This window comes from Polyodon spathula, chromosome 9, assembly GCF_017654505.1.
Source record: "Polyodon spathula isolate WHYD16114869_AA chromosome 9, ASM1765450v1, whole genome shotgun sequence".
Classification (NCBI taxonomy): domain Eukaryota; kingdom Metazoa; phylum Chordata; class Actinopteri; order Acipenseriformes; family Polyodontidae; genus Polyodon; species Polyodon spathula.
This window is the reverse complement of record NC_054542.1, coordinates 51,170,360-51,183,826: the sequence shown is the minus strand read 5'-3', so window position 1 is coordinate 51,183,826 and position 13,467 is coordinate 51,170,360. Positions and strand designations below refer to the sequence as shown.

The 13,467-nt window shown below is 40.7% G+C and overlaps 1 protein-coding gene across 3 annotated transcripts in view; it reads right to left on the bottom strand.

Annotated features, from left to right (window-relative positions):
- Positions 1 to 4,029: 4,029 nt before the first annotated feature.
- LOC121321020 (ubiquitin-protein ligase E3A) overlaps positions 4,030 to 13,467 on the bottom strand; it is a 31,294-nt gene continuing 21,856 nt past the window's right edge. For all 3 annotated transcript variants that reach the window (XM_041259918.1, XM_041259917.1, XM_041259919.1), the window contains exons 7-11: positions 7,635 to 7,799; positions 7,151 to 7,306; positions 6,973 to 7,046; positions 5,920 to 6,063; positions 4,030 to 4,237 (exon numbers count right to left, since the gene is read on the bottom strand). In XM_041259918.1, coding sequence (XP_041115852.1) covers positions 4,117 to 4,237; positions 5,920 to 6,063; positions 6,973 to 7,046; positions 7,151 to 7,306; positions 7,635 to 7,799 — 660 coding nt within the window. In that variant the 3' untranslated portion in view covers positions 4,030 to 4,116. The remainder of the gene's footprint in view (positions 4,238 to 5,919; positions 6,064 to 6,972; positions 7,047 to 7,150; positions 7,307 to 7,634; positions 7,800 to 13,467) is intronic.

Below are 13,467 nucleotides of genomic sequence, written 5' to 3'. Positions count from 1 at the left end.
AGGAAGACCGGTGCAAATGGGGTCTTGTTGGCACAGGGCTCACCAACACAAGCATCACCATCAGAAAGCTGGACAGGAATTTCACAAGGAAGGACATCCCTCCCGAGGTGCTGTTCTTGGAAAGCTATAGCGCTTTGATCACCAAAGAAAACAAGGAAGAAAGAAACTGGATTGCTAACAATCCGTATTAACCCACGGCTTAACCCTTTCTCATTCGGCAAATGGGAGTCTTGAAGTCATTTTGTCTACTAATCACTTCAAAGTTTATTTGATAGATATTTGGTAGATCTGAACATTGTCTTTAGTGTTTGTATATGTATATATTATTTTCTTTCTTAAACAGTACTGTTTTAGGCATTTCCTGCAGTTACCATTATAACAATAACATAATAAAACACATAAGATTTGGATTTCACAAGCAAGGTGTAGAAAACAAGCTGCAGTTTCACCCAACTAGAAAGAAACCCACCTTCATACTGGAGGAGCACCAGACGACACGCTGTGTTACCCAGCCGCAGATCCAATTCACAATTCATTGATGGGATTTCAATCGACTTCGAACAGAACTTCCTTTGTGATGGGATTTCTTTAAAAGACCCTTGATACCCTGTGTGGATTTTAAAGGGCTTGTTAAACTTTCAACAACTACAAAACTCTATGGAAAGCTTTTACTAACAATATGCAAATATAAAGCTTGTAAATTATTGTTAGTTTAATTAAAGCCTAATTGATGCATGTTCATTAGTAGTTGTTTTTCTTTGTCTCTTTTTCCATATAAGCAATTCATCCTGAATACAATACATATTTATTGATTTGGATGGTACCATGCTAGTGTGGTAGTTACATGTAATCTATTATTTTTACACCCATAATAAAAAACAAGATTTACTGTTAAATCTAATGTGTAAAACTAGAGCCACAGTATCCCAGTGTAGTTCAAGCATGTTTATTTCTTGGCAGATCCCCCGCCTAGTATTTCTCGCTCCATGAATCCTGTCTTACGGCAGTTCCAGTTGGATTGAACACAGCACTGAAGCAGGCCATGTTGGACAGCCAATTCTAAAGCATTTCGCAGGCAGTTGCATTATGCACTGCCGCAAAGGAGAATTGAATGAAGCTCTACAGATGAATGGAGCTCGGGGTGGTGTGCAGGGGAAGACTGATGCTTTAAGACAGTGGTGCACAACTCAGGTCATGGGGGGCTGGTGTCCCTCCTGGTTTTTATTCTAACCATACCCTAAATTAGTTAATTGAACCAATTAAACTTCTAATAAGGTCCAATAAAGTACTCTGGGGTAATAAAAACCTGCAGGGACATTGGCCTTCCAGGACAGAGTTGCGCACCGTTACTTTAAGCCACGCAACCCTGGAAACCTGGACAACTGTCACTTAGTAGGACATTCAGTTGTTTTCTGTATTGCAGGTGAGTTTTACAAAGTGTAGTCAACATTGCATTGAAAATTCAGAATTGTAAAAAAGCATCAGTGATTTCCATAATGTGATATCTACAGGTGGAATTTTAAGAGAGCCAGCTGTGGGATATAGACTGCAAAATGAAACACAACGTGTTTCAAGAACCCCCCCCCTTTTTTCATTCACGAACTGGCAAGGAGAGTGAGTACATCACACATAGAAAGTGCAATACATCACAAAGTGATTTACTGCAATGCAAACGTTTTAAAATCTTTTGACAGGGAAGGAACCACTTCTGTCGACAAGATCAGTCCCACTAACTGACCTGCCAAGAATTAGCAGCAATGCTGCAGGGAAACCAATACAGGACCCTTCTCACGAGATTCCCATCTGTAGTAATAGACATACAGTCAACAACTAATTAAATACACATTTTCATAATTGTGCTGTCAGGAAGGCCCTAGTACATGAGACACCTATTTCTCAAAAGATATTTAAAAAAAAGATAGCACAGGAAACAGCAGCCTATATTCTAACACTAATCTCTCAAAAGCCGAATGGTTTCGTTATAGCTGAACGACTGCAGTAGGGTACTTGTGCCGACAACATTACCTGGAATCAGCTGTCCTTCACACATCTACTGTGAAAGTGTGACACACTTACCAACGAGTGGCTCCACGATATCCTTGTAGATGTACATCCCCACAAGGCTGATGAACTGCTTATCCAGCTCACTAGCGCTGGTCTCCTCGCTCACAGATCTCTCATCTTGCCACAACACATACCTCGCATTTCGAGTGACTCAATCCAGGTTGAATATGAATAATATACTGATTTCCTGGGGCATTACTTTGTACTAACTCGCCTGTTAAAATAATCAAATCACTGTTTTAAAAATGCAGTCACTTTTATTCAGCATCATGTTTACATACCACTTATTTTTCTTGTTCTTTCGTTTTGAAGAGAAGGTTGGGTTTAAATGAACCCAGTAAAAACAACATTGATTATTTGCTTCCCTTAAAGATTGGACTTCTTTCAGATATACAGCTGTGGGGGTGTACAATTAACAGGTACATTACATCAACAGACATCAGGGCATCTGGTTAACAAGGTTAGAAAAGAAGTGGAAGCACAAACTATAAACATACGTGTATGGAAACTGAATGCATGTGCATATGTTTGCTGGAGTGACTGAAGACAGAAAATGGTTATCACTCTTCATTTGAAGATTTTGTATACAGTGTGAATTGAACTCCTGTGACTGTTTCAGTTGAATAGAGTACTGCGACAGATTTATGAACTTTGCGTTCAGGTAAAGTCCACTGTGGAATCACTTACCTATATTAACCCCCCTCACACACTAGTGAGTGTGGAATTGATGGCGCTATTCAAAACTGTCAGGGAAAGTGGTATTATCCTGTTGTCTACAAAATGCCAATATTTCTAATAAAGGAAGGACACATACAAATGTAAGATCACATATTGCCAAACGGCAGTGAAATGGATACAGTTGCATAACGTCAAGTCTTATAACCAAGAATTCAAAAACAATCCCCCATCTTGCAGAAGAGTTTAGTTTTTCAGACTTTGGATCCTGCGTTGACACTAAATTTAATTGAAGTACTGTGTTTCCTGTCTCTGTTCACTCCCTGTGCCACAGTGAGTGTGAAGCTCATGTGGATGTGGGGGCATCAAATTGAATAATTAGTCTACAGCAAATAAACTGGCTGCTGCAAATGACAATATATTTCTTGTTAGAAACCCGAGATGTAAAACAATGGAAAACTGGTGAGACTCAAAATTAAGTGGTAATTTCAACAAAAAACAATGTCATTGTAACGTAAGTTTAAACATTTCACATTTTGTAAGTGCACTTTCACACGCTGCATGATTGCACGGTACAGCAATCTCTTACTGTTCTTCAGTATTCCGCACTAATTCATGAAAATGCACCCCCCCCCCCCCCCCCCCCCCCCCCGAGGATATCACTACTAAACGATATCCTTTACAAATAACAAGTACGATACTCAGGTTGCTAGACTGGTAAAGCCCCTCAATCGTGGGGTGAATGCTGCCTTTCTTTTGCTTTTATGTGCTGTGGTTGAAGTCAAATTCTCAAGGCTGCAGTTTAACAGTCCAAAGTCCCCCTTCCATCTTTATTGAGCAGAGATAGGTCTGGATTCTCTTTCAGCTACAACAGGAGTAGTTACAATACACCACTTCCATGGCTTCAAGTTTCAAAGCAAACCAGTGATGAAACTTACAGCTCCTCACTGAGTGAAGTCACAAACAAGGGAAAGCAAAAGAGCTGGAAGCTCCAAGTTTTTTTTTTCTTTTTTTCTCTTAAACAATGGAAAGATTTTCCAGAGATTTTACAATTGATATACCGGCCCGCCCCCAAAAAACAGCTCAACTCCAAGCAGACGCAACAATGAGAAACTGACTGAACCTTTAAAATAGTCAGGAAAACCCATTTTTGTATAGACAAGTGAAGGAATATAGAACAATTCACATGAACAGAAAAAAGGTGTTCCTGCAAGCAGCTGTACTCTGCTGTTCCAGCTCACTGCCCTGTACAGGAGGGAGGCACAGACACAAGTGACTACTGGAGCTCACTAACTTAGACAGCTTTGCTTTTCTTTATTAAATAGGGACATTAAACTTCCAAAGAAATGTCAGTGCTTTATAACAGCCATGTATCTGTTACAGCATTCCGAATCCTTTGGCATAGGTAATGGCCTTTAAGAGTCTTTCTTTAAGCTTCTCCTGAGTGGAGTATTCAGGAAGCAAGAGGACATTAAAACAAGTGTGCGATGTGGGTAACCTGGGGAGAGAGGAAACAGAAATCAGGTTACAGTAGCAACCAAACACAGGCCCGTATTCTGAAGCAGATTTTAAGAAGAATAAAGCAGGCAAGAAAAAGGACAGAGAAGTATATTACTCTGAGAAGCTTCATGTATTTTTATACCACTAAAAGGATCGTATTCCTCAAAGAAAATGCGATTCAGTTCTTCATTCAAAATGTCTCAAAAGTAATGAATTCTATTCATATTCAAGTTACTTCAAATGTATTGAGAGATGCAAGTACAACATACATTCCCAGGATGCAGGATCTCTCCAAGTGGTCCGTGATTTTAGTATGAAATACACTAACTTATGACAGCAGACTTGCATGACCTCTTACACAAATGCAATATTTATTACCTAAAGTAATCAAGTCGTCCAAGATGTACCGAATGCCCTTTTGTAGTTATGAACAGATTTATTAGAGGAATAAAGGGCTGCACAGATTTATTAAAGGAATAAGGGGCTGCACTGATTTATTAGAGGAATAAGGGGCTGCACAGATTTATTAGAGGAATAAGGGGCTGCACTGATTTATTAGATTTATTAGAGGAATAAGGGGCTGCACAGATTTATTAGGAATAAGAGGAATAAGGGGCTGAATAAGGGGCTGCACAGATTTATTAGAGGAATAAGGGGCTGCACAGATTTATTAGAGGAATAAGGGGCTGCACAGATTTATTAGAGGAATAAGGGGCTGCACAGATTTATTAGAGGAATAAGGGGCTGCACAGATTTATTAGAGGAATAAGGGGCTGCACAGATTTATTAAAGGAATAAGGGGCTGCACAGATTTATTAGAGGAATAAGGAGCTGCACAGATTTATTAGAGGAATAAGGGGCTGCACAGATTTATTAGAGGAATAAGGGGCTGCACAGATTTATTAGAGGAATAAGGAATAAGGGGCTGCACAGATTTATTAGAGGAATAAGGGGCTGCACAGATTTATTAGAGGAATAAGGGGCTGCACAGATTTATTAGAAGGAATAAGGGGCTGCACAGATTTATTAGAGGAATAAGGAGGAATAAGGAGCTGCACAGATTTATTAGAGGAATAAGGAGTTGCACAGATTTATTAAAGGAATAAGGGGCTGCACTGATTTATTAGAGGAATAAGGAGCTGCACAGATTTATTAGAGGAATAAGGAGCTGCACAGATTTATTAGAGGAAAAGGGGTGTGCACACAACACACACTTAAAAGGGCTTTTCTCCATTGTTTTTGTTTCAGTTTGATTGTGCTTCAGATTTCTACCAAGTGAACAGGGAGACACCCAGTGGCTGCACACTGTAAATGCAGTCACCCTCAATACACTTCGTTAATACAATACCAGGCATTTCACCACGGTGGTTATCTTGCTAAAAGGGTTTGGAGTAAAATTCTCACATCATTCAAACCCCCCCGCCCCCCATTATAAATCTTTGTGGCTCTTCGTTGATGTGATGTTTTAAATGTGACTTGCTTTTTTAGATCCAGAGTTTTAACAGAGATTTACTCAACATATATTAAGAAGTACAGTAAGTGTGACTCTAGTAGAGTTTAAACACTGCAAGACATCTTCCACAGTACAAACTGAAACAAGCAACCCTTAAAACCTACAGGTGTCAGAAAACAAAGCCCATGTTTTCCAGAGCGTTTTCTTTCCAATGTTCACAGTGTTACCTGTCTGTGTCTTGGCCATTCTTGGCTATAATCATCTTCAGTTTGCCAAGGCCACCCACAGGGGCCCGGTCTGTGCCTGTGGTGAATTGTAAAAACAGCCGTTTCTGTTCCTCTGCGAATGAATGGACGATCTCCCAGAAGCTCCTGTTTGAAAGCAAAACCCATCTTCATTCAAATTAAAAAATGCCAATTTGCAAGATTACCGATTACCATACCAATACCGCATTACACAAGGCTCTAAAAACACACGGTTCTGTGGATTACTGTACCAATACCGCATTACACAAGGCTCTAAAAACACACGGTTCTGTGGATTACTGTACCAATACCGCATTACACAAGGCTCTAAAAACACACGGTTCTGTGGATTACTGTACCAATACCGCATTACACAAGGCTCTAAAAACACACGGTTCTGTGGATTACTGTACCAATACCGCATTACACAAGGCTCTAAAAACACACGGTTCTGTGGATTACTGTACCAATACCGCATTACACAAGGCTCTAAAAACACACGGTTCTGTGGATTACTGTACCAATACCGCATTACACAAGGCTCTAAAAACACACGGTTCTGTGGATTACTGTACCAACACCGCATTATACAAGGCTCTAAAAACACACGGTTCTGTGGATTACTGTACCAGCATCACATTAAACAGAGTGTATTAGTACTATTATTATTAGAACTCTTCAATAAGTTGTTTGTGGCATGAAGTGATACAATAACACCTAATAACACAAAGGTGTTCTACATTAATATACAGCACACATACACTCACCTAATAACACAAAGGTGTTCTACATTAATATACAGCACACATACACTCACCTAATAACACAAAGGTGTTCTACATTAATATACAGCACACACACACTCACAAAGGTGTTCTACATTACCTAATGACACAAAGGTGTTCTACATTAATATAGAGCACACATACACTCACCTAATGACACAAAGGTGTTCTACATTAATATACAGCACACATACACTCACCTAATGACACAAAGGTGTTCTACATTAATATACAGCACACGCAGACTCACCTAATGACACGGGAATCTCGGGTGTAGCCTCCATCGTATTCTGTTGTTTCTTCAAGTGCTTCAAAGTCTAGGTTCTGTGAATCAAACACACACAATATATGCAGGGGTTTCAGTAACTGTTCTTATGGACAGCGAGCGAGAGAAGACTGCAGAAGCTCCCTGAGTTTGAGGGCCTTACCCTGCTTCCACAGATCAGCAGCTCGATTTCCTCGGGTCGGAATAAATACTTTAACGGAGACTCGCTGGTCACCATGTGGAAACCTCTCCGGAACGCCTTGAACTGCTTTTCAACGCTTTTGTTCAGCATATATTCAGCGTACTGGGCAACAAATTCCTGTGAAAGAAACAGAGACCCAAGGTTTGGTAAAATCCAGCCCGCGAGACAGTAACATTGGAGGAATGAGTTGGTTTCCCTCAAGAACAGTTTAAACACAGCGGCAGGACAGCCACTGCAGGTTTATTTTACAATCCTGTACATTTTGAAACACTGATACAGAGTTTCCCTCATGGATCAAGTGAATGCCTGTATTATTTGCTTGTTCGTTTCCTATTTGTAACATCAGTGCAATGTGAATTCATTCGGTAACTTACCTTTCTGTTTTCATTAGTAACAGGTTATAACAGTGGTATACATTCAGTTGTGAATTCATTCTGTAACTTACCTTTCTGTTTTCATTAGTAACAGGGATTTTGTCTCCATTTTCCTTTAAATCATACGTCAGCGGATTGCCAAAGAGATCGGTGTGTGAAATCTGGAAAGTGATCATCATGTCATCTTCAACACTGCCCTCGTATTCCAGAAGCTCATTTAAACTTTGAAACAGCACCTAAAACACACGCAGAAAAATAGTCAGCCCAAGTGTTTGGGGGAGAAAAAAAAACAAAAAAAACCCTGCATTTCTGTAAATGTGTAAATTCCAGTAGTAAGTGTAAGCCACGGACAATTGGTACTTGAATGGATTTCAAAAGTAATAATTAACAGAGTGAAAAATTAACCTACCGGTATTTTATTATAGCTTATCAAGTACCCACACACTTCAAGAATGTATCATCTTTGATTTACTGAACATTTCTTTCCAAAACTACACTTAGTTAACAGTTCCAGCTGCATTGGCTTTTACAAATTCACTTGTACTAATTCAAATTTAAAAGAAAAGCATTAACCAGTGCTGCTTGCATCAATTAAAAAAAGCACCCCCCCCCCCCCCCCCCCCCAAGACAAACTAGAGAGGACAACATCTAATAACCAGTAAACAAAACATCTTAGTGTTGCATATGTGCAGTACAACTGTATTAAATGACCTGTTTCTGTTTGTCTGCTTCGTCTCCAGTCTCGTACTGTTTCAGTTTGTCTTTGTTTCGTCTCCAGTCTCGTACTGTTTCAGTTTGTCTTTGTTTCGTCTCCAGTCTCGTACTGTTTCAGTTTGTCTTTGTTTCGTCTCCAGTCTCGTACTGTTTCAGTTTGTCTTTGTTTCGTCTCCAGTCTCGTACTGTTTCAGTTTGTCTTTGTTCGTCTCCAGTCTCGTACTGTTTCAGTTTGTCTTTGTTTCGTCTCCAGTCTCGTACTGTTTCAGTTTGTCTGTTTTTGTCTTACTGTTTCAGTCCAGTCTCGTACTGTTTCAGTTTGTCTTTGTTTCGTCTCCAGTCTCGTACTGTTTCAGTTTGTCTTTGTTTCGTCTCCAGTCTCGTACTGTTTCAGTTTGTCTTTGTTTCGTCTCCAGTCTCGTACTGTTTCAGTTTGTCTTTGTTTCGTCTCCAGTCTCGTACTGTTTCAGTTTGTCTTTGTTTCGTCTCCAGTCTCGTACTGTTTCAGTTTGTCTTTGTTCTCCAGTCTCGTACTGTTTCGTTTGTCTTTGTTTCGTCTCCAGTCTCGTACTGTTTCAGTTTGTCTTTGTTTCGTCTCCAGTCTCGTACTGTTTCAGTTTGTCTTTGTTTCGTCTCCAGTCTCGTACTGTTTCAGTTTGTCTTTGTTTCGTCTCCAGTCTCGTACTGTTTCAGTTTGTCTTTGTTTCGTCTCCAGTCTCGTACTGTTTCAGTTTGTCTTTGTTTCGTCTCCAGTCTCGTACTGTTTCAGTTTGTCTTTGTTTCGTCTCCAGTCTCGTACTGTTTCAGTTTGTCTTTGTTTCGTCTCCAGTCTCGTACTGTTTCAGTTTGTCTTTGTTTCGTCTCCAGTCTCGTACTGTTTCAGTTTGTCTTTGTTTCGTCTCCAGTCTCGTACTGTTTCAGTTTGTCTTTGTTTCGTCTCCAGTCTCGTACTGTTTCAGTTTGTCTTTGTTTCGTCTCCAGTCTCGTACTGTTTCAGTTTGTCTTTGTTTCGTCTCCAGTCTCGTACTGTTTCAGTTTGTCTTTGTGTCTCCAGTCTCGTACTGTTTCAGTTTGTCTTTGTTTCGTCTCCAGTCTCGTACTGTTTCAGTTTGTCTTTGTTTCGTCTCCAGTCTCGTACTGTTTCAGTTTGTCTTTGTTTCGTCTCCAGTCTCGTACTGTTTCAGTTTGTCTTTGTTTCGTCTCCAGTCTCGTACTGTTTCAGTTTGTCTTTGTTTCGTCTCCAGTCTCGTACTGTTTCAGTTTGTCTTTGTTTCGTCTCCAGTCTCGTACTGTTTCAGTTTGTCTTTGTTTCGTCTCCAGTCTCGTACTGTTTCAGTTTGTCTTTGTTTCGTCTCCAGTCTCGTACTGTTTCAGTTTGTCTTTGTTTCGTCTCCAGTCTCGTACTGTTTCAGTTTGTCTTTGTTTCGTCTCCAGTCTCGTACTGTTTCAGTTTGTCTTTGTTTCGTCTCCAGTCTCGTACTGTTTCAGTTTGTCTTTGTTTCGTCTCCAGTCTCGTACTGTTTCAGTTTGTCTTTGTTTCGTCTCCAGTCTCGTACTGTTTCAGTTTGTCTTTGTTTCGTCTCCAGTCTCGTACTGTTTCAGTTTGTCTTTGTTTCGTCTCCAGTCTCGTACTGTTTCAGTTTGTCTTTGTTTCGTCTCCAGTCTCGTACTGTTTCAGTTTGTCTTTGTTTCGTCTCCAGTCTCGTACTGTTTCAGTTTGTCTTTGTTTCGTCTCCAGTCTCGTACTGTTTCAGTTTGTCTTTGTTTCGTCTCCAGTCTCGTACTGTTTCAGTTTGTCTTTGTTTCGTCTCCAGTCTCGTACTGTTTCAGTTTGTCTTTGCTTCGTCTCCAGTCTCGTACTGTTTCAGTTTGTCTTTGTTTCGTCTCCAGTCTCGTACTGTTTCAGTTTGTCTTTGTTTCGTCTCCAGTCTCGTACTGTTTCAGTTTGTCTTTGTTTCGTCTCAAGTCTCGTACTGCTTTTTCAGCATTGCGATTGCCATGCATTTCGGCCTGTTGTGTAGCATTTTCATTTTTTGTCTGGACTGTCCTATTTGATCTAGTCTCAAAGACACCCTCACTATATAATACTGCATTGTAGTTACAACGAATGGAAGACTTGAGAAGTTTACTCAGCTTTCTAACCAATAGCTGTTTGTTACGGATCCCAGAGGCGGGTTCATTCTGAATGTTGACTAACCAATGGCTTGGAAGGGTGGGAATTAGGGATGTAACGGTATCAAATTTTGACTGTATGGTAACCGTCAAAAAATGTACCATGTTTATCGTCATACCGTGGTATAATGTCATTTTTTTGTAATCTGTTTGTTTAAATGGCTATTTAAAGAAATACACTTGTCAAGTCATTTTTTAAGTTTTAAAACAAATAACAGACTGATACTACAGTTCTGTCAGATACTACCGAACTGGAAGTAGTGTTCATTCCAGCTCATACAGGCTCAGCAAAATAATGCTGCTTTTTTATTTCAAATTACTGTGGAGAAACACCAAAATATTAACATTTTCTGGGCTCAGACTGGAACGATAGGGGTAAGGATGTGACCACTGCAACTGAATACCCTCTTCATCTTTATCAGTTTGGACGGCATCCTATTAGTTAAGAGAAGCAAAGTGTTACCTAGCAATAGCCAATCGAGTGAATTTTGAGACATGCAGTGCCCACCCACTAATCTCTCGGCACAGTGCAAAACTTAACGATAAGGTACCTGCAAATTGTTTTTTTTTACTGCATATTAACAACAATGAACACAAAGGAAAGAAGAAAAGTTAAGGTGGGGATGACACCATTGCAAAGTTAAACGGCATCTAGGGGATTATTTATTTATTTATTTAAATGTAAATAAAATTGCATTTTTTTAAAATATAAAACTATCAACTTGAGGAGAAGGCAACATCTTTATAATACTGTTTGAAATAAAAATACAAATGCCTGTAGCATCTTAGATTCAGTTACATAGTAGTAAATAGACTTTTTCATTCTCTGCATTGGTGTGTGCTTATTGCGTTTCTCTTGACCGATACGGTAGATAATAGCTACTGTTACTTCTCTGGTTTGGTAAATTAACAGGAAGGCAGTGATGAAAAGTTCCAGGGCCTTGTTCTTGCGGATATTTGAGTACTTGTGTTTCAGTTACTGACAATCACGCTTGCTAGCGATCTCTGTTTAGTAGGCGGTTTATATTAAATATGACGTCACTTATTTAATTGCCTGCTTGGATAATCTCCTGCACGGCAGTTTTCAGAACTTGAGATGTCTGTGTTCATTAATTAGTTCTAACGAACAAAGTGGCTCACCAATGGACAAATTGTGAATAAAAAAACATGCACATCACCTTAAACCGAGTGAACTCGGTAATCATGGGATAGAAAAATGGTTGCGGTTTCAAAACCGTGGCAGTTTATACTGCAGTTTACCGTAAAACCGGAATACCGTGACATCCCTCTTGGGAATGAAATTCACAGAGATGGACAGCCATTGTGTTAACAGTGAAGCAGTATAGCTGTGACGTTTTCATATTCCAAATAACTTTAACTGCTACTTTTATTTTCTCCATGTACACGCCTCTGGGTCGAGATGAGGTCAGTCCAGAGACTGAAAGTCTGCGTTTAGCATTCAAAATGACAGAGTAAAACTTAAGCAGAACAGTGGTTTTGTGGTTCTACCCAGACCTGCATGCCATAGAGCCTGAAAAAATAAATCGTGTTTTTGACAGTAAAGTTTGTGAGAGCCATAACCATGGCTGTAGTAACCCCACTGTGGCCCTGGCACAGTAGTTTAATATTAGACACACCAGCGCATACTGTGTCTGTAGTAACCCCACTGTGGCCCTGGCACAGTAGTTTAATATTAGACACACCAGCGCATACTGTGTCTGTAGTAACCCCACTGTGGCCCTGGCACAGTAGTTTAATATTAGACACACCAGCGCATACTGTGTCTGTAGTAACCCCACTGTGGCCCTGGCACAGTAGTTTAATATTAGACACACCAGCGCATACTGTGTCTGTAGTAACCCCACTGTGGCCCTGGCACAGTAGTTTAATATTAGACACACCAGCGCATACTGTGTCTGTAGTAACCCCACTGTGGCCCTGGCACAGTAGTTTAATATTAGACACACCAGCGCATACTGTGTCTGTAGTAACCCCACTGTGGCCCTGGCACAGTAGTTTGACACACCAGCGCATGTCTGTAGTAACCCCACTGTGGCCCTGGCACAGTAGTTTAATATTAGACACACCAGCGCATACTGTGTCTGTAGTAACCCCACTGTGGCCCTGGCACAGTAGTTTAATATTAGACACACCAGCGCATACTGTGTCTGTAGTAACCCCACTGTGGCCCTGGCACAGTAGTTTAATATTAGACACACCAGCGCATACTGTGTCTGTAGTAACCCCACTGTGGCCCTGGCACAGTAGTTTAATATTAGACACACCAGCGCATACTGTGTCTGTAGTAACCCCACTGTGGCCCTGGCACAGTAGTTTAATATTAGACACACCAGCGCATACTGTGTCTGTAGTAACCCCACTGTGGCCCTGGCACAGTAGTTTAATATTAGACACACCAGCGCATACTGTGTCTGTAGTAACCCCACTGTGGCCCTGGCACACACCAGCGCATACTGTGTCTGTAGTAACCCCACTGTGGCCCTGGCACAGTAGTTTAATATTAGACACACCAGCGCATACTGTGTCTGTAGTAACCCCACTGTGGCCCTGGCACAGTAGTTTAATATTAGACACACCAGCGCATACTGTGTCTGTAGTAACCCCACTGTGGCCCTGGCCAGTAGTTTAATATTAGACTGTGTCTGTAGTAACACTGTGGCCCTGGCACAGTAGTTTAATATTAGACACACCAGCGCATACTGTGTCTGTAGTAACCCCACTGTGGCCCTGGCACAGTAGTTTAATATTAGACACACCAGCGCATACTGTGTCTGTAGTAACCCCACTGTGGCCCTGGCACAGTAGTTTAATATTAGACACACCAGCGCATACTGTGTCTGTAGTAACCCCACTGTGGCCCTGGCACAGTAGTTTAATATTAGACACACCAGCGCATACTGTGTCTGTAGTAACCCCACTGTGGCCCTGGCACAGTAGTTTAATATGGCACAGTAGTTTAATATTAGACACACCAGCGCATACTGTGTCTGTAGTAAC